The sequence below is a fragment of the Micropterus dolomieu genome, linkage group LG06, assembly GCF_021292245.1.
Source record: "Micropterus dolomieu isolate WLL.071019.BEF.003 ecotype Adirondacks linkage group LG06, ASM2129224v1, whole genome shotgun sequence".
Taxonomy (NCBI): Eukaryota; Metazoa; Chordata; class Actinopteri; order Centrarchiformes; family Centrarchidae; genus Micropterus; species Micropterus dolomieu.
The window spans coordinates 16,977,540-16,997,542 of record NC_060155.1 but is presented as its reverse complement, the minus strand read 5'-3'; the positions used below and the strand labels follow the sequence as shown (position 1 = coordinate 16,997,542).

General features: G+C 41.6%; 2 protein-coding genes across 6 annotated transcripts in view; one reads left to right on the top strand and one right to left on the bottom strand.

Moving 5' to 3' along the window:
* The window catches only part of ece2a (endothelin converting enzyme 2a), a 181,317-nt gene extending 173,032 nt beyond the window's left edge, over positions 1-8,285 (bottom strand). The window contains exons 1-2 of one of the 3 annotated variants that reach the window (XM_046051483.1): positions 8,098-8,285; positions 5,700-5,864 (exon numbers count right to left, since the gene is read on the bottom strand). In XM_046051483.1, the coding sequence (XP_045907439.1) occupies positions 5,700-5,859 (160 nt within the window). In that variant the 5' untranslated portion in view covers positions 5,860-5,864; positions 8,098-8,285. Of the gene's footprint in view, positions 1-5,699; positions 5,865-7,583; positions 7,980-8,097 lie in introns of those variants that run through there. The other 2 variants (XM_046051486.1, XM_046051485.1) reach the window with 2 other exon arrangements.
* The window catches only part of map6d1 (MAP6 domain containing 1), a 13,796-nt gene continuing 1,340 nt past the window's right edge, over positions 7,548-20,003 (top strand). The window contains exons 1-3 of one of the 3 annotated variants that reach the window (XM_046051482.1): positions 7,548-7,809; positions 13,492-14,025; positions 14,928-15,234. In XM_046051482.1, the coding sequence (XP_045907438.1) occupies positions 13,511-14,025; positions 14,928-15,234 (822 nt within the window). In that variant the 5' untranslated portion in view covers positions 7,548-7,809; positions 13,492-13,510. Of the gene's footprint in view, positions 7,810-8,915; positions 9,496-11,767; positions 14,026-14,927; positions 15,235-20,003 lie in introns of those variants that run through there. The other 2 variants (XM_046051480.1, XM_046051481.1) reach the window with 2 other exon arrangements.

The window sequence follows — 20,003 nt, the reverse complement described above, 5'->3', positions numbered from 1 at the left end:
AAAATGTGTCAAAAACTCCAAGATAGTCATTCTAACAAACCAATCTAAAAATCACACTCTACTAACTAGCTTTTACTGGATCATTCAACCACCTTACGCAGTCTTCATCAGCCGTTAAAGTGAGTAGTATGTAGCTGCAGTAGCGGAGGCTGCAGTTTCAGCAATCCTAGGAACGGAACTGCATTTCTAGGACCCTTGTTTACTTTAATACTGCCAGCTAGATGGCTGGCTAGCTAGCTAGCTACGTTACTCTTGACAGCGCCCCTGAAGCCAATTACCCTTACCACAACCATCACTGAGTGTGTGCCTAAACTTACGTTATTAATTATATGCATGTCGACCAGTTTAGCCTACAGCTGCGCACATCAGTGACATGCTAGCAGACAGGGTTAACCTCCGTGTTGCTGTGCATTACAACCACCACTCCACTAGATGCCGCTGTCGCAAAAGAACTACGGTCCTAGAACTGCGATCCCAGGATTGTAGGGGTCTGAAAATGCAGCCTTTGGTACTGCAGCTACATAATATTGGCTAAAGTTTGCTCATATGTCATCTGCTGATGAAGACCATGAGATGTAGTGGAAAGCTCTGGGAAAAAGCTAGCAAATGGGCAACCAAGACTAATCTTAAATGGTCAAGAAGGAACTTGAATGAAAAAGGCACCATCTTCACATCTGAGAGGAGGCTGGTACCAGCAACTGTTCGACATTTCTGCTTGAAAAATGACTTAAAGGCTCCCCTCTCCTTTATTGGAGTCATTTACCTTTTTTGTGCATGTAATAGGTTTGCAAAGTGAAAAAGCCCAAAGTCCACTCCAAAGGGAGTTCCTATCTCCCAAAGAAAATACTGCTCTGAGCTGCCTGAAAACAGCTCGTTTATAGTCCAGCCATTTCCCCTTCATCCCTGTGACGAAACAGGGATGAAAGCTAAATGCCTTCAAAAACACCGGTGGAAAAACACTGAACTGCAGCACACACCTCCTCTCCCTTCCAAACACTAGCTACCCTCCAGGCAGTCAATGGACATAAAGTTGTTACTGTGATGTAGAGACAGAGCTCAGTTAAAACTTTATGGGTGAAAAATACTTTTGTTACAGATTAATAACTCACCACTCTAAAACTCTTGCTCCAGTCTATGTTGCCAAGCTGGTCAGCAACATACAGCTGAACAGAAGATGTATCACTCCACAGCTAAAACGAAGCCGTCAACACATAGGGTGAAAAGAGGAGCTGCAGCAATGTGCAGTATGAGAAAAATATGGTGTTTTTTGAAAATTAAACCATGTAAACCTGTTCTGGTACATCCCCTAAATAAGATTATGAGCATAATACCACCTCTCTAAACAAATAATCGGTTATCAAAATTGTTGCAGATCAATTTTCTGTCAATTGACTAATCAATTAATCAAGTGTTTCAGCTAATGTGCAGTGTTAAATATGAACATGTATATGCACGCACACGGCTACCAAAGCTACAAAACTAAACCAGCGGCCAGCATTTAAATGGCCATCAATACACAGGCCATACATGTAAGTCTTAGCAGGGAGCATTTTAGATAAAAACATTTAATGCTGAAATACACTGTGCTCTGCGAAAGGTAAGTGTTCCAGGATACAACCACACACACACACACACACACACACACACACACACACACACACACACACCTCAGTCTCACTCACTGTTGGAGAACAGAGTCATTACATCATCACCCTTCGCCTTGGGGAACAAGGCATGAGTGGTGACCACAAGGAGACGTGGGGTCATTACATCACTGGCAGCAGCCTGGAGCAAGCTGTAGATGGACGAGCCGTGTGCGTCAAGCGGGATCGAGCTGATCACTGCTAATGCTCGGTAATGTTGCTAACACACACACACACACACACACACACACACACACACACACACACACACGTCAGATGGAGGGCCGGGGACTGCTTGACGCAATGCACACCACCCCAGGCCCCAGCTACCAATGAGCATAGTTATGTCACATTATGAGGCTGTATGAGACACACAGAGTGCTTTAAAAATATTACAGCATTAATATGAAGGCCGGCGTTTACATTCCATTTCAAAAGTTGAATATGCGAGCAGTACTTTTATTTCACACTGTCCTGGTTTCACTGCAGACCTGTTCATAAGCCATCACACGCCAATATCTACGTTACATTTTTAATATGCATTTTGTGCAATCTGATTCTCCATATAATTTTTCCAAGAAATGTTACTGCACTTTAAATGAGCAGCTTTAACTTTCTGCATCATTGCAAAGCAGAAACAACGCTGGCCTAATGTCACTGCGGATGATGTGGGAGTCCGAGTGGGCAGTGCAGCTTCTAAACAAGATATGCTATTATTACGAATGATTTAACCACCTTGTTAATCATGAGGGAGTAGAGGGTCAATACTGGATCTACTTATGAGAATCCATCCACAGGAACTAGGCAAAATACAGAGTGAACATAAATATATTTGTCCATGTTTACCACTTTTCAGAGAGAGAACAACATAAAACACTATGTGTTTACAAGAACAGGTCTTAAAAAGGAAATGCTGAATATATTTGTGTTAGTGTCAACAAATCTCATGGATAGCAAGACCAGAGATGTGTTTGGTCCATCTCTCAGCAGTTTCTGATTTTCCCAACTATTGGTTCCACACAAGATCAAAAACATCAAATCACAAATTGTTATTGTCATTTTTATTTTTAAAACAGTGAAATAATTTCAGCTGGGCACTGCAGTAAAACGTGTATGTATTTGGGACTTTTTTCCACTGCGGTTTTGATGCACTAGTGAGTATTTACAGCAGCAGTACATACAAAATAAACTTCAGTGCCTAAGTTTATCATAATGAAGTGTTGGTGCTGGCATGGATGTGTTTTTGAATAACAGTGGAGGTATTTGGCACAAAGGAATTAGCAAACTAGCTATCAGGCTTTGACTACACAAACATGACTTGTTGACCTGGATACAAAATATACCCACATTCATCTTTAAAAACGTAAGAACTATTACAATCCTATTGCCACTATAAAGTTGGTAAGTGATCAAAAAGAATTCAGCAGCAGCACACACTAACATCTGATCATGCGTGCTTACATTGTCTAGTTTTATTGGCACAGAGACAGGATTGTGTGTGGTTAAAGTCTAGACATGAGAACTTATACTGCTGAGTAGCAGTTCATGACAAAAACAAAACAATAACACCAAAACGCAAAAGTCCATTACTGAGAAGGTGGGGCAAAAATGGTGAGATGGGGAAGCCAGACTCTCCAGATATTTGATAAGCAGGTGGAGAGAAGTTGGGTGGGGAGTAAACAGGTCCACGGTGGCTGAGAGTGTGTAGGCAAAATCCATTTATGAAACTATACAGATAAGCAGAGGACAATGACTGGAACAAAGTAAAAATAATACATAAGCAAACTGAGGAAGGAGAGGGTCATCAGCATGCAGCAAAGCGTTCTCGTTCTCCTCATCTATGCATTCCTCCCTCCCCTGTATCTTTCTCTCTGTGCTGTGCAGATTATCTTAATGGAAATGACCTCCATCAGAGACAGTTGAGTGGCCCAAACCTGATTAGTTCTTTACCTCCCTTCCGTCTTGCTTTCCTTTATCCACTCATCACAAGTCTTTCTTTACGTCTTCCCTCCTCTCTGCCAAGTAATGCCCTGGCCCCCCTATAGTGACAATAATGTATTGTGTCATTTTATACGAGCCAATAGTCTCTCTGGTTTTTACAGACTTAACAAGTGAGGGTAGCCAGGAGATGTGTGCAATCGTGGCAGGCATTTGTCCAAGCGTGGCTATATTTAAGTGCTTTTAGGAGCTCTTCATGTCTATACAACACGTGCAGGTTCTTCTCTATTTTGCTCCTTATCTGTGCATGCGTGCTGCTGAAGAAGACATCAACACGTGCTGGTGACAGAAACGTGCGATTCCATGATACATGAGCGCAGAGGTAGAGAGAGCGATGCTCTCCGAGATGAGAGCTCTCAAGTGATACAGTGGCTCTTCTTCGTGTTTAAATCAGTGAGCAGAAAGTGGTCTGCCCTGCTGCAGGAAGGGAGGCAAGAGAAGATATTTTATATATCAAACTCCAGAGCCCGCTCACGCCTCTGCTGTAGGTGTGCCTATGACGCACACTGAAAAAGTGAGGCCGCATACTATCTGTCTGTCTATGTATATGTACAAAATGTGTATCAAAATACCTTTTTTTAAACCAGCACCAGACCAGTGTCATCCAAATGAAAAAAAATTATATATATACACACTGGCATTGTAGTCTAGTTGGAATTAGACTGCAGATAAAAAAAATAAATAAAAAGGTTTATGTCGAGCAAAGAATACCAAACTTCTGACAACCTCAACAGTCCCTCTCCCCGTTACCCTTACACACAAACAGCAGAAGGCCCTGTCACTCCCTGACACAAATTTAACAAACCCCCTGTCACATACGCAAACGCCACCGAGCATGCATAATCAAGGCTTGCATCAGAAAAAATAGACCACTATAGCCCTCTATGTTTCTGTGGCGGTATAACAGTCCAACAACAAAAGACTTTGAAGCAGGCATTTCAGCATACTGGCGTCTGCTTATAACTCATCCTAATATGTGAGCTAATGTTGACAATACCACCTGTTATTGGCTCAGGCCTATTGCTTCATATTTTGCAGAGCTCCAATTCACACTGAGGTTTACTCTATGTTCAGCCAAAATACCATGTTCGAGCTTCAAATGTTTTTGTGGCAACAGGTACTGCAGGAAGTTGCTGAGTGCAAGAGAACTGGCAATATTATTGGGGAAACAGTGACATCTTGTGGACAGTTGAGGAAAACACTGTTTTCTATGCCTTTGTAACAGTCAACACAAAGCCAACAGCATGTTTCTTCGAGGTGTGTTGTACATCAGTAAAGCGACCAGAATCCAGGCCAAAATGTCACATAAAGAGTAGGGATGGGTACTGAATTTCACAATTTTTGGGGCACAGAGGTAAATGTGTGTACAGAAAACCAAAAACAGTCAATTACCAAAAGCTGGCATTCAATGCCTCTTCACATTCTTTTTTACTTGTTCTTTGATCAGATCGTTTTCAGACTCAAGCTTCTTTCAGTTCTTGCACGGCTGCTTGTGGAGGACAACATTTAAAAAGTTTGGCCTCTTATGTTAAATGAAATGTTTTGTACGAAAGCAAGGATAGTTTTGAAAATGGTACCAAAAGTCATGTACTGTTTTTGACAATAACCAGCTCTACTTAAGAGTGAATTTAACAACCTGTTATTCAGCAGATTTCTGCACATCTAGGTTAAATTAAATTCTATTAATACTTTATAAAAGTAATTCGCCCACTCTAATTACACTAACGAGAAGGACAAATGGTTGCCTAGGAGGATTTAACGGCAGTATAAGCGATGGATGCTAATGACAGCATTGACAACCATGATGAGGGTAACTGACATAATGACAAATCTTGAGAAGCGGGCAGGAAGAGGGGGTAGAGAGAGAGAGAAGAGGGCTGATTTGCAACAAGAGTCCCTGGCTGGACTAGGAGTGAGGGACCTAATATACCACATACTGTCGTACATGTTGAATATTAGACTTTGTGTCTCGTTTCTTACAGCATTGGGTGGTGAGAAGACAAAGAGAAGCTTCCAACCAAAGTGAAGATGTAATCAGAATAACATAAAACTACTAACCAAGTATCAGAATAGAGTCTTCTTTCTTGATGTGGTTTTCCAGAAGGTGCTGGAATTTGGAGAAGCAACCCAACCAGTCATAACACGGCTCTGTCTTGTATCTTTCATCCCAGTAATCAACATCTTTGTACCTGGAGTTGTCATCTGGCAGGTAGTTCATATTGTCTGTGAAATGTAAGTATAACACACTTCAAAATAAAACACTATAAACTGCTTTCATTATGGCTGTAATATTACTAGCTCTGAGCCAGGAACCTCTCTCTATTCATATAACAGTCTAGTTCTGCTGTCAAATCTATTCAGAGCTCATTAAGTTTGTTAACAGAAAAACATACATTGGCCACTGACAATGAGCATCTTTAAAGGATTTCTTTAGCTCAGTTTTTATTACAGTGGGGAGACACAGTTCTATCACAGCATATAGGAAACTTTTAGGGCCAAATAACAGACTGTGTTGTTTGGTGATTTCCATCTAATGTGTTACTCTTTAGGTGTGTATAATTCAGTTAGGTCTGAGTGTTTTGTGCTAATCTGATGTTCTCCTGATGCTCCTTTAGAGTCCCACTGGCTTTTCAACTCTAGGTGTTAAAGTGACTTGTTCTTTGGTGCTGACAGAATTTGAGAGCTATTTTCTCAGTGAAAAGATGAAAAGGAGGAAATTTACTTAACCCTGCTCTGTATGCTGTATACAATACCTCGGCACTGTAAATTTTTACATAATTGGGCATTCAGGGTTGGGACAGTATACTTTTCCAAATTCAAAATCCATATGGTTTAAGGAGGCACCATGCTTCGCTATCATACAGTGATGTATATTTACAACAAGTGGTCAAATGTTCTTGTTACAGCTTCTCATGCGTGTTGATTTGCTGCTTTTGTCCGTTTCATGTCATTGTGAATTTAATGTTTTTTTGGTTTTGGGTAGCTGGTCAGAGAAAAACAAGTCACACAATATTGCCACTGTTGGCTCTGGCAAATTGTGGCGTGATCGCTTTTAACAATTTTACAGTAACATTTTAGAGTTTAGGGACAGTGGTGGCCAAAAGCTGAGAGAAGCAAGCTAGGTCAGCGAGAAGTCAACAATTTAATCCCCATACCGGCAGATTAAATCTGGGAGGGGAAGCAGGACTTTCTGCTCCCTCTTTTCCACCACTGAGGTGCCCTTGAGCAAAGCCCTTAACCCCAAACGCTCCAGTGAACCTGCTCAATGGCCAGCAACTCAGACTGTGGTTGTACTGGGCAGCTTCCAGGTGTGAATGAGTAACTACGAATGTGATCAGGGTGTTCCTGCAAAAGAGAGGCTTCCTCTCGGTGAAACTTTCCTGAATAAATAAAAGTAAAAAAAAAAAAAAAAAAAAAAAGTGATAATAAAGATAATAATAAAACTAACCACTAAGTGATTAACTTAATTAGCAAAATAATCTTCAAATAAAAAACACCTGTTGCAGCCCAAAAATGACAGCTGTCACTTGATGTTGTATGTGGGTTTAGCTTTAATTAAAATATTGTTTACATATGTTGTATGTATTTAATTATGGTTTTGTATGTTATGTTTAAGTCTGTGTTTAAGGCTTCAACTGGCTGCAAAACATTGTTCTCTGGATTTCTCCTCAGAGACAATAAGTTAGTTTGCTGATTATAATATTTTCAACCAGATTAGAATTTGAATTTCCATTTATACAGTTCTCTAGATGATTTCCAAAATTCTTTCACATCCAAAGTTTCCATTACTGTGCTTTTTATTCCCAAACAGTGAAATCTGTGACATTTCGCTGGCTTTTCTTCGTGCACGTTCAGTGCTGCCACTAACGGTCAGAAGCTGTATTGCTACAACTGTAGCTAGCTAGCTTTTACTATGACAACCCTGAGGTAGCATTAACCCACATTTTGGTTTCTTTACAACTGCCTGGCATCGCTTTGTCTACTTAAAGGCCACTGGGACGTGAACCTTCTCTCTGGCGGCTTCGTGTAGTTTTATATTCTCCCGTTAAGGACTTTAGGAACCTCTTAACGTTAGCGAAGCTGACGCTACCGTTAGCTAAATGTCTGAAGTGGGTGACATGGCTCCTGATGCCATAACGTTAGTGCTTACAGAAGAGTAACTTAAGAGGTAACGTTAGTGAAGATGGCACAAGCGTTCGCCATTTAAACACTGGTGTGGTGAATTCAACACATAATAAATCCAAAAAGATGTTTTAGGTTTGTGTAACTTAACGTTAGCTCTTGAACCTCCCTCGCTGTTAAATAACGTTAGTCACGCAGGGATTTACAGCACGGCGCATGCGGGGATGAGTTATAACTTGTAGCCGAATACTGCCCAGTTGAATTAAAATGACAATTAAGTTAATTTACTTAATTACGGACAGCGAATGATACATTGTTAGCTAACGTTACTTACGATTTCCTCGTTAACGCCGGCCTCTAATCAGTAAACACGCCGGTTCGTAACTGTGAATACATCCACGTGTTGTCCACTTTTTATATACAGCCTACAGACAGTATGGAAACGCTTAGTTACTGCAGACTCGCGTACTGCAGAATAGCTCTTCATGAGAGCCCTAATCTAGGGGAGTCTTTTGATGATTTATTAGTTTGAACAAACATATTTCTTCGACGTTCTCTTTCTGGTTGGATGTTTAAGATAAGGCGGAGCAATATGATTTAACACTTTCGTACCTGCTGCTTGCAGAGCCTCCTTTTAAAATCTCCATTGGTGCAGTCAATAACCTTTTAGTAAGAAACACTTGCTTTAACAATATCAGCTTCCATGGCTTTTCTTTTAATGAAAAAGTCAATCAATTTCAAAATAATGGGACGCTACTTGGTGTTTTTTTTAAATGTTAGATGGCTACTTAATTTTCCACTTATATTAAGCCTACTTCTTTTTATGCATTTTATAGCCTACAGGACAACAAATGCCCCTAAATGAAGAGGAGAAAATTTGCATTGGCATATTTTAGTGCTGAAGCAATGAGTCACTTAATTGTAAATAATCCATTAGGCTTCTCAAATGTGAGGATTTGCTCTGTTTTGTTATAAGGCTACATTTTTTGGTTTTGGACCTTTGAACTAATCGCTGGGCACTTTCACAATTATTTGTTGTGTTTTTTTTTCAGTAATTAATAAAAAAAAACAGATAATTTAAGTTATTGTTATAATATTATGTGTTATTATCAGCCACAGTGTCACAGATGTTCATATTAATGGGGGCTCCATATGGTTTTAAGAAAAACCCAGGAAAAACATAAAGTGAGGAAGTGAAAATATACAAATTAACAAATTCTGCTCTGCAAACCTCTCCAGTATGTTACTGTATTCAAGTTAAGGCTATATATGATGTTTCAATAATTATAACACATAGAAAAAGATATAAATCCACTTTTTGTTTTCAAACTAATCAACTCAAACCACATGTAACAGGAGTAGCTGCACAATGATACCTGGATATTACTTTCTGGAATCTCAAGAAAAGAAAAGAATCGAAAATTAAGAGTTGGATACAGCCAATTTCCAACACATTACTTTGTCTGCTATGTCACAAAATGATGTAGCACCTTATGCAACCACACAGTTGTGAGACAGCCAGTGGTTAGTAGACCTATAGTATAATATCCGGTATAATATCGGCCATTTGGCCCTGAGATGGACTGGCAACCTGTCCAGGGGGTACCCCGCCTTTCGCCCGATGTAAGCTGGGATCGGCTCCAGCCCCCTGCAACCCTGCACACAGGATAAACGGTAGATGATGGATGGATGGAATATCGGCCATTTGATCAGTTTGAGAAGCATTTTGCAGGTCAGTAGCCTATACCAGCTGCAAGGATGAGCACCATGAACATATATTTATCCGTCTTTGCCATTGCCACCACTTCTTACTTTTCTGTGACCTGGACCATTGCCGCTCATACATAATTATGACAGCAGTTTGAAATGCGTATCAAAGGTAATACATGTTCATCCACAGATACATGGACTATTATAATGAAGTCGTTTTTTTAAGTTGCAATTACAGGATCATATACAGTAAGATTTGTTTAATATAATTCAGTGCCATTTCTTACTTGTGACTGTAGAGGGCAGAAAAGACCAGGGAGTGTGTAGACCAGGTTACACTGTTGATTTTGCAGGTTTTGGGCTCATAACCAGAAATCATTCTTACTTTACATAACTGTCTGCAAACCACATCCAAAGCAAAACTCGCCTAGGTGCTTGTACCCTTGTTATTACAAAAAACTACAAATGTTGTAAATACATCACAACTGAAAATTGCATCAGATGTTGAGATGTCCTTACTTTATGTCCAGAGTATTGCGGAAGCTCCAAAAACCCCTTACATTTCCCACAACGCATCTCAATAGCGTGTTTCATCCTACAGTCTATGGTTTCATCAGATTCTCCCTGCTCTACACTTTCAGTTTGCAATACATGCTTTAAGTTAAAAATGTGATTTTCTCCAATCCCAAATCAATATTAGCCCAATGACACCATTAAACTTACTCAGACTTAAAAAAAAAATAATTCTCTGTGGAGTAGTACTCCACATGACAAGAAGACTGCAACTAATGTGTAAGATCAGCTGAGTTTTCCTTTGATGAATTTAGTTTGGTTCTACTTAAAACATGTCTGGTCACCTTAGTGATGTATTTATTGTCTTACTAAATTTGAGTCTAAGATAAAGCTGAATTGTGCAGGGTATGGCACATTAGTCCTCGCAAATGTGTACCATTTAGAAGTAAAGTTAGGTCCTAAACCTAGGTCCAAATTATTCTTTTCGTTGCACTGAATAAAATGGTTGTAAAACACTGAAATCTCTCATTTTTCGTGCAGCTTCAAGGTGTGGTCACTCACCTCTTCAGCTTTCTTTGTCCAATTTAGTTTACACGACAGTGATAAAGAATGTGGACTGTAATAATAATAATAATAATAATAATAATAATAATAATAATAATAATAATAACTTTGAGTTATATAGAGCCTTTCACAAACCCAAGGACGCTTAAACAAGGGGGGGAGGTAAGAGGTGTGAGGCCTGTCACCAAATGTCCGGAGCCTGGAATTAGGACAGCGAGCAAGTCCTTGTCAGAGGACTGCAGGGACCGTGACTGAGTGTAGGGATGGAGGAGATCTGTGAGGTACTGAGGTGCAAGTCCATGGAGAGATTTGTACGTCAGGAGAAGGATTTTATATTTGATCCGTGACTTAACTGGCAGCCAGTGAAGCTTCTTCAGGATGGGAGTGATGCGCAGTCCAAGTTTTGTGTGGGTGAGCATCAGAGCCGCAGAGTTCTGGACATGCTGGAATCTGTCAGTAGCCTTGCTGGGCAGACCGAACAGGATACCGTTACAAGTCGGGAGGTGATGAAGGATTGCATGAGGATCTCACAGAGTTGGAGAGGCACTGTCGGAGTCTGGAGATGTTCTTAAGATGGTAAAAGGCAGTTTTAGTAGTGTGTTTGATGTGCTGTTGGAAGCAGAGGGTGAAGTCCATGATGACGCCCAGGTTGCGTACTTGAGGGGATGCAGAGATTGAGCAGCCATCCACATACAGTTTGATGTCACCAACCTTTTTGAGAAGTGACTGTGGGGCAAACACCATGAGTTCTGCAAACAAGAAGCCTCTACCACAGTCCTGTAATCACTCAAACTTGCTTCAAACAAGACTTTAAAGTTACATGGCAGTGTCAATAGCTCCTCTGTCCTATGATGCCCATTTTGGCAACAAACACCACGGACAAGTGTATCTAATGTCCCACCAAGTTACAGATGGTCCCAATCCTTAGTTTCCTTGTTCCTCGTACAATGTCCCCTGTCACAACCTGCACACATCAAATACTAGCAGGCTGTGCTTACTGTAGCTTTGACATGATCATCATTTCTTCAGACTACTCCCTTACCGAAACGGCATCTGCAGAACCCATATATGATCAAGACAACAGCTGAACAATTTCTCTAAAAAATATAAACAAAGATTTACATTAGCATCTTAGCAATGCAAAGCTTGTGCAAAGACAGTGGGAATATCACAGTTCAGCACACTCTGTAAAGGCTTTGTATTTTTTTTTTTCACAGGGTGTGGACTCTCATCACTGAAAACAACTTACTTTTCCATTCCATTCTTTTTGGCTTGTGACCACTTAAAGAAAAGTGGCATCTGAAGACAGCCCCTTGTCAACTTTTAGATGTATTTGAGTTATTAGCAATTCTAACAAAGAGTGATTTCCTCTCTAAACTTCTCTGATGGTTTCATTTAAATAAATGTCTGGGGCTCAGAGAGGTAAAATTATATTTAGAGTAATGGCGTACTTTCCCCTGCAGATGGTAGTATCATACTGCTATTTTCACACTGAATAAATCACACTGTGCCATTTACCGCTGAAAGTACAGCGGTGTGAACAAGAGACACCCTGGACTTTGTGGTTGATCTTCTGGTTAAGATGATTTATGTGCTGCAAGTGCCCATTCATCTTCATCGACTAGAGTTGCCTTTTCTGTGTCAAAACCACCCAAAGTGGTTCTTAAACTGTTGCTCTGCCTCCCTGTGAGAGGCTAATCTCACCTCCTTTCTTTGTAAACAGCTCACAGAGGAAGGTTCTTATGCCTTCGTGGCATCAAGTGGCATCAAGTGGCATCAAGTGCCATTCTGTGGACACCCATTGAACTATAATTTTTTTAAACAACAACTCAGCTTTGTTTCCTGCTGTCTTTACAAGGCTTATCTCTTTTATCCATCATGGACAATTAATCAGTTTTCTCAGAAGAACCAGAGCACTTCAGAGTATCCTCGTGCTTCTCTCACACCACTTGAAAAGCAGACTATGTTGACTATGTTTTTATCAGATGGATATAATGTTAAAGATGATTTGGTTGCTCAGTGTGCTAAGATATGATGTGCTCATAGAGTTGCGCTTCAGAGTCCACCATTGCTTTTTTTGACATTCTTTTCTTCTTTGTCTGGTTGATGTTGATAAATCCTGGAAAGAGCTGATGCACATGTTACAAGAAAGTCACTATACTTCCTGCTTCAACACTAAAAGTTAACATTGTTTCAATCAGTTTCAACAAAGGACCAATGGGCCTTGTTTTCTAGGCTTTCTAGAGATGACAGAAATAAAATAAAAAAATCTCTGTGAATAACTGTTGGTCTATAAAGTCTATTGTCTGGCCTACGCTGACCAGCAACCTGTGTGAGGAATCTCCGAGCCCCAGGAAACCCACATGGGTGCCGGAAAGGTCTGAGGAATGCTCTGAGCCCCACTTGGGCTATAACCTGCAACGGGAGAATGTCATGATATCACAAAAAGCGTACGTTTGGCGCTGCATCATTATTATGTAACCCTCAGCACTACTGAGTTAAGGTAGCTACAGTAATGTCAGTGACTGCAGGTGGCGAAGCCATAAAACTTCGCAGGGTCAAGCTTTTAAATGCACATGTGGCTGGGTGTAGGGGAGAAGTGATAACGTTCCTTTGATTTTGAATCCAATGAGGGCACTCGGGATCTCCGGCTGGAGATGCGGAGAATAATTTGACATAGATTCCTCTGCATAGTGGAGGCACTATCACAGACCACGTGAGGGGAATATTCAACGACGGTCCCCGGCAGACCGGCTCATCTCTGCTGGCACTCCTCTGCTGCTGACATGGACTCTTGGACACTGTATTCTCTCAGCTTCCCACAAACGGACGCGGAGAGAGGGCGATACTCTGTCTGAATGTAACATTTTGATCTTTTTCCGTTGTTCTGTTCTTTTTGTGTTAGATTTTTTCTTCTTCTCCTTTTTCTCTCCTCCGCAAGTCAAACAGTTAGAGGAGGTATGGCTTGGCCGTGCATCAGCAGAGTGTGCTGCCTGGCTCGCTTCTGGAACCAGCTCGACAAATCGGACCTGTCCGTCCCGCTCACCATCCAGAACTACTCGGACATAGCCGAGCAGGAGGTGCGCTCCGTCACCAAACAGGTCTCCGCTTCGGAGCGCGCACCCGGGAATAACTATTCGACCCCGGACCCGCGTGCCGGCGGCTCCCCTCAGGGAGGAGGATCTTTCAGGGCACGGAAGGAGCCCAGTTACAAGCCCCGGGAGGACTACCACCCGCCCGGAGTGCCTTTCCCCACTGTTACCCAGTACAAGCAGGATTTCAAACCCTGGCCCATTCCCAGGAAGGAGAACTTCCCTTGGATTAGTAACGGGGGCAGCAGGGCAGACAGTGTTTCGGACAGCCCGGTGAACAGTTACCACAGCCAGGCACAGCCGGGGGAGAGAGAAGAGAGGAGCAGGGCACAGAGGTGGGGGGAGCAGCAGGGGATGGAGGAGAGAAAAACCAGCTCATACAGGTGAGACACGTCACCCTCTTTGACCTGTTTCAGCACCTGTCGGGGCTGCTGTTATTATGCTGATGCCTGCTTCATTAGATGCGTTTGTATTAATAGTTCATTGACTTCCAGGGTCGACCCAGAAAGCCTGCGTGGAGATAAGGGTCATCAATAATTCTCTTACACGTCTCATTTTAATATATGGGAGAGCTCAAGTATGATTTTTTGATTTTCATATAAGCTATGCATTTTATTTTATGTATGTGGGAGCAAGTGTGTGGTTCTCAACCTTTTTGGCTTGTGAGCCTTTAAAAAGAAGAAATATTGACTACCAATCAATCCCCTGTCATATAGATTATGAATTACAAGCAGTGCAACCAAAAAAATTATACTCCTTTTCTTAGACTGATTGATTTGGATAGATTTTAGAGCCCTGAAGAACTTAATACTGGAGAAAATATTTAAACCCTCTGGATGGTCCAGGCCTTAGAGTTGTTACAATAATCTCTGGTAAATAAAGATTTATTCTGGTGATTTTGTGTTGCATATTCATGAAGTTGTAAGAGACGGGGGAAATGGTGAAAATCGATGTATCTGGACTTTTAGTCTTGAGTCAAGCTCCAAAAACAGTGGATACTACACTGGAAATGCAATAGTGTTTTACAGATTGTAGAGCATCTTAAGATAACCCTGACCACATCATCAGACTGAATGCCCCTTCAAGTCAGTTTTTGCTGGCGCTGTATACGTGGATGTAGTCAACAACAAGTCAAAACCATTATTATAACCATGTTAACATAGGTCACCAGCCACACTGGCCCAAGGCATCACTTCAAAAACAAGCCTGTTACAAACTTTTAGCCTGTACTAACTGTAATCCACATGGCGTCTGTCAGCCTACTGATGCGTCTCTCTCCCTCCAGGCAAGAGTACAGGCCGTGGACGGGGGCGAGACCAGCCAAAAGCGCGAGGAGAAATCCTCCAACTCAATACTCCAGCCCAGGGACAGAGGCCAACCAGGTCCCGCGTGAGACCAGCTACCAGGCTGCCTACAATGGGGAGGGCCAAAGGTCCATAGGGCTGCATCAGGGGGAGCACATCATCCCGTCTGCCAGCACCAATATACAACCTGTTGCTGTCCCCCAGCCCATCCCCACTTCCCTGCAGGCTGGCAGCTCACACAGTGTCCCGCCTGAGAGGGCCGAATTAAGTGGAACAACCAAGGGAGAGGTAAGCACAGGCAGCAATGTTGTTCGGCACTATCAAGCATTCAGCTGGAGCAGCGGTGTAATGTACATTACCAAAACAGCTGTTGGTTCAAAGAGTTCATTGGAAGAGCTACATGTTTAAATTGCAGCATGCTCCTCCTGAAAGTCATCTTCCCTTATCTCCCTGGTGGCCTGTTGCTGTAGGGGCATCTCAGAAAAGTGATACAGCATTCTGTCCCTAAGCAGCTCAAAGTGACCCAGCTGTTTGAAACAGGCCATGTGCTGTGTTAGGTAACACTCTGCTGGTGCTACACTCATTACTTTGACCTGAATAGAGCAGGCATGAGGAGAACAAAAAAAAGTAACAAAACAAACCCTAAGACAAATACATTTAAGTCTGTCTAACATTTAGTGTGATTAATACACCACAAATAAGTACTCTTGTTTAGACATACCATGCATTCCAATATTAAAGTTACGCAGTGATTTCTCCACATATACAGTACATATCATTTTATTTCATTTATTTAAGGTAATTGATCTTAACAATTGATCTTGGGGTTAGCATTAAATCCACTGAAAAATGTTTTTACATATAAAAGAATTATTAAGTAGAAAATCCTCAAACTCACACAACACATTTTTATTCACTTGTCCCATGTCCATCTCAGTGGGGTAAAAGAGCTGACAAACGCTCAAAAAATGTTCTGAAATTACATTTTGTGCAGTACTGAAGAAATTATGCAAACTGTAAGGAATATGTGTTCTTTAATTAAACAAAACATAAAATAATATATTGCCAATATAGCTAATATTTCATATACATATACATACATATTTCATTAAATGTGATCTTAATTTCTAGTTTGTGTTTGGAGTCTAAATTATGAAAGGTTTTTTTCTGGTCCAGAGACAAAACATACACTATGTCAAAGACATGTGACTGAGATCATTTATTTTGAGTTTGGTAAACTGTGTCAACAACAGTTGAAGAAATCCCCAAATATTCACACAATTCTACATTTTGTCCCAGATTTCTGCTCTCAGACATGAAATGAAAGATGGGCGCACAAAGAACCACATGTATTGTCTGATTGAAGCAGAACTAACTGCAACAAGGAGACAGGTTTTGATCAGGAAGCTGATAACTCATCAGCTCATTCAGGTTCTTCCAGATTATTGCGTGATAACTGAGTGAAGGGACATATCCCCCCTTTCCTCTGTCCCCTCCCTGTCGCTCAGGTCAACTGTTGCGTGACAGTAATTGAGACAGTTTTTGGGAATCTCCAGAGGTTTAGTGCAATCCCTCTTCCCCGCCCACACCCCTCGGTGCCATCTGCCAGTGGAGAGCTGGGGCTGGGCTGGGCAGGGTCAGGCTGCTTTGTTTCATTGAACACTGTGTTGCAACAGTTACCCTTAAAGGGATAGTAAGTGATTGTAATCCAGTACACTTGTTTTTTTAATTCAGCAAATATTTCCTCACAGTTTGCTAGATCTCCGTTCTGCGTGTGCTCTGAAAAAAATCTGGGTTTCCCACACAGCCCTGGATCTGTAAATGGAAAACAAAGAAAGTGGTGTGGGAGAGAGAGTTCTATACACCAGCACATTCGAACGTGCTGAACTCCAGGCACTGTGATGAAGGAGAGTTGGCCCGAGAAACAGCCCAAGAGAATAAGGTTTGACGAGTATATATACTCTTGTATATATAACAGTAAAGAAAGTTATACTACCAGGCAGGGGCGAAGGCTCAGATATTTGAAACTTGAGGGGTGAAGCTTCTGAGGGAGCACTGAAGGGAGGGGTGTATTTGTTTGGCAGTTAAGTTCAAATATCAACAATCGTTCTGCAGAATCACATACCCTCTCTTTAAATGTCACACTGAGAGGTATCTGGGAAGGTCAGAAAATGTGTCATAGAGGGAAAACAGGGATGTAGCTCCCATTGAGGACACAGAGGTTTGTTTGGGGGTTTTAGGAACCTGGAGGAGATTTACATTCTACTTTAGTGGATATTTTATGGATTCCAGCATTTTTCAGACTCAATATATTTCAATTTGACTACTATTAGGCTAATTAATAAATAAAGGACACATTACTTCCCCACCAGAATTGTATTTCTGGCAATGTAGAGAATCAATAGCCAGTGAAAACCATGTATCTTCAAATTTAGTGTTCCCTCTATGGGCTGAGCCAATTTCTTTTTACACATGGTTTTCATAGGACAGAGACATTCATGTTGGGAAACAAAATGGAAAGACTGAAATAACTGGAATTAACAGAATAAATTAAATTCTAATTTTGGCGTTGTGTCAAATTATACAAGGGGAGGGAGGACTTGGACTTTTGACCTCAGTATTTCTGAAATCCTTTCTACAGGCCAGTGTGTTTGTCCTCAGTCCTGCAACTTCAGAGGTTTCGGAAAGAAACCTAACCTTCTGGTTATTTGCATAATTTTCTGAGTATTAAGTCGTTATGTCCCTGAGAATCCCGTTGGATGGTGATGGAGGTCGAAGTGAGAGATGTCAATGGCGGGACACAGACTCTATTAATACCATTGGCCCAGTTGGAGTGAGAGTTCACGGCACATTAAGGAGGGATGTGCTGCTGGCAGTATGTTCAGCAGGGGGACTGAACACTGCAGTCAATATTATACGCACTTTTTGAGTTATACCACAACCTGCCAGTGCGACACAAACCAGCCTGGCAGCAAATCAAGTTGATCTTAGATAATCCACCCCGGTCACCGACAGCCCACTCACTGCCAACTCATTATTGACTCAACAGCCCCCTGCAGAGGTGTCTGACCAAGCATTACACATCCTACTCCAGTATGCATTACACTGGCTTATGGCACTGGTATTTTTTTCTTTGAGGGCATTATCAGTTTGTGATCCCATTCTGTAAAATACATAACTACACACCAAACTATGTTATGACCAGAAGACGAAGTGTCCTCATTCAGTGTGGAGCCGAACAGAGCGACTATATCTATTCATTAACAGATTTTATGGTTAAGTCCTAAATAAGCTGCTGAAATCAAAATCAATCTGCTCCTGATGATAAAGGAGTTGGGCAGCCATGAAATTCTCATTATTGCTCAAATTAATCTGTCAAATTGTGTGCTCCCCCGACCTATAACAGATAAAATCCATCTCAAGAGATAAAAGATGTCTCTAATGTTATGACACGCTGCAGACAACCGACCGATTAGATCACGCTGAAGCTTTTCATGATGAGAGAGACGTGTTTTCTTGAACTCACTGAACTCGCAAACCTAATACATCCCAGCGAGAGGTTGTTTTGTGAGCTATCAGATGAGAGAATGAACCTCTGTTAAACCTGAAACCCCGCTTGTCTGGCTTAAATCAGTACAGCCCTGAACACAGAGCACAGAGTGTGTGTGTGTGTGTGTGTGTGTGTGTGTGTGTGTGTGTGTGTGTGTGTGTGTGTGTGTATGTGTTACGAATCAGGCCAGGCAAACCGCAACACAAGGCAACAGATTTGCGAGCTTGTATAATCCAGAGTGGTGTCAGGGATGAGCAAGACAAAACCGCTGAATGGGGAACACATTTAGCATGCAAAGTGGAAACCTCAGCAGGAAACTCTTGTTGTGACAAATTCTTGGTTGTTTTATAGTCAGCTTAGAGTCAGCAGCCCCCCAGAGATTTGAGATTGTGCTCACGGGCAACCCTGCTTAACTTCTGATTACAATGTATAACAGTGCTGTGTTTAGTAGGATGGAAATGCTGCCCACAACATGAAGAGGACAGAAAGCCTGCCGGGACAATGCAGCCTAAAATTCATTTATCTGTTACCCCATTTTCTCTCTTCTCTCTCTCCTAAGGGGGTGCCCAGGGGCAAGGGTGCCCGCTATAGCAGAGTTAGAAGGTTATAGGTAGTTAACTTATTAGGATTATGGATGAATTATTGAATGGGGCTACTGCTTCAAGGCTCAAGGACCCTGGACCAAAGCCTCCTTATTCCCAACTGTTACCATTTCTTGTTGGAAAGTCAAACAACTACAAAGTCACGCAAAATGACCACAAAGAGACGCCAGATGTCTAAAAAGAGCTACAAAATGATGACAAAGAGATGCAAAATGACCACAGAGATGCAGAATAACCACAAAGAGATGCAGAGTAGCCACAAAGTGATGCAAAAAGACCATAAAGAGATATAGGGCGACCACAAAGAGACGCAGAATGACAACAAAGAGATGATTCGTAACTACAAGACACAAAACAAAAAAAGAGCTGCATAACGACTATAGAGGTGCAAAAAGACAACAAAGGCGTGTTTGTAGTCAGTTTGTGTCACTTTTAGCCTGGGAGTCTTGCTCCTAAATAAGTGTTGGCGGGGTGCGGGGCCTTTTACATGTCTGTGTCCAGGGGGGCCATTGTCTCATAAACTATCCATGGCATTAGGAGTGGAATATTTACAAACAAATATTTTTATAATAGGATATTGAAAGTTGTTTATTTGTAATTAATTTATTACACACAATAAATAACAGAACTACTAATAATGTTTTAATAAATTTTTACTCATTATTACCCGAGCCAGGCTTTCTCCCTGTTTTTCTCTCCCCTTTTCTGTCACTTGGACGACTTCCCTTTTCCCACGCTGCCTGGGACTACAGAGGGAAAGTCCTGTGCCAAGTTGGCAAGACTCTGGCATGGAGGGGAGGAGAGGACTGTATTAAGAGCGGAGACAAAAGAAGGTTGAGGGGAGAAAGACAAATAAGGGGGAAAAAGATGAGGAGAGGAATGAGATGCAGAGTATGGGGGGGGGG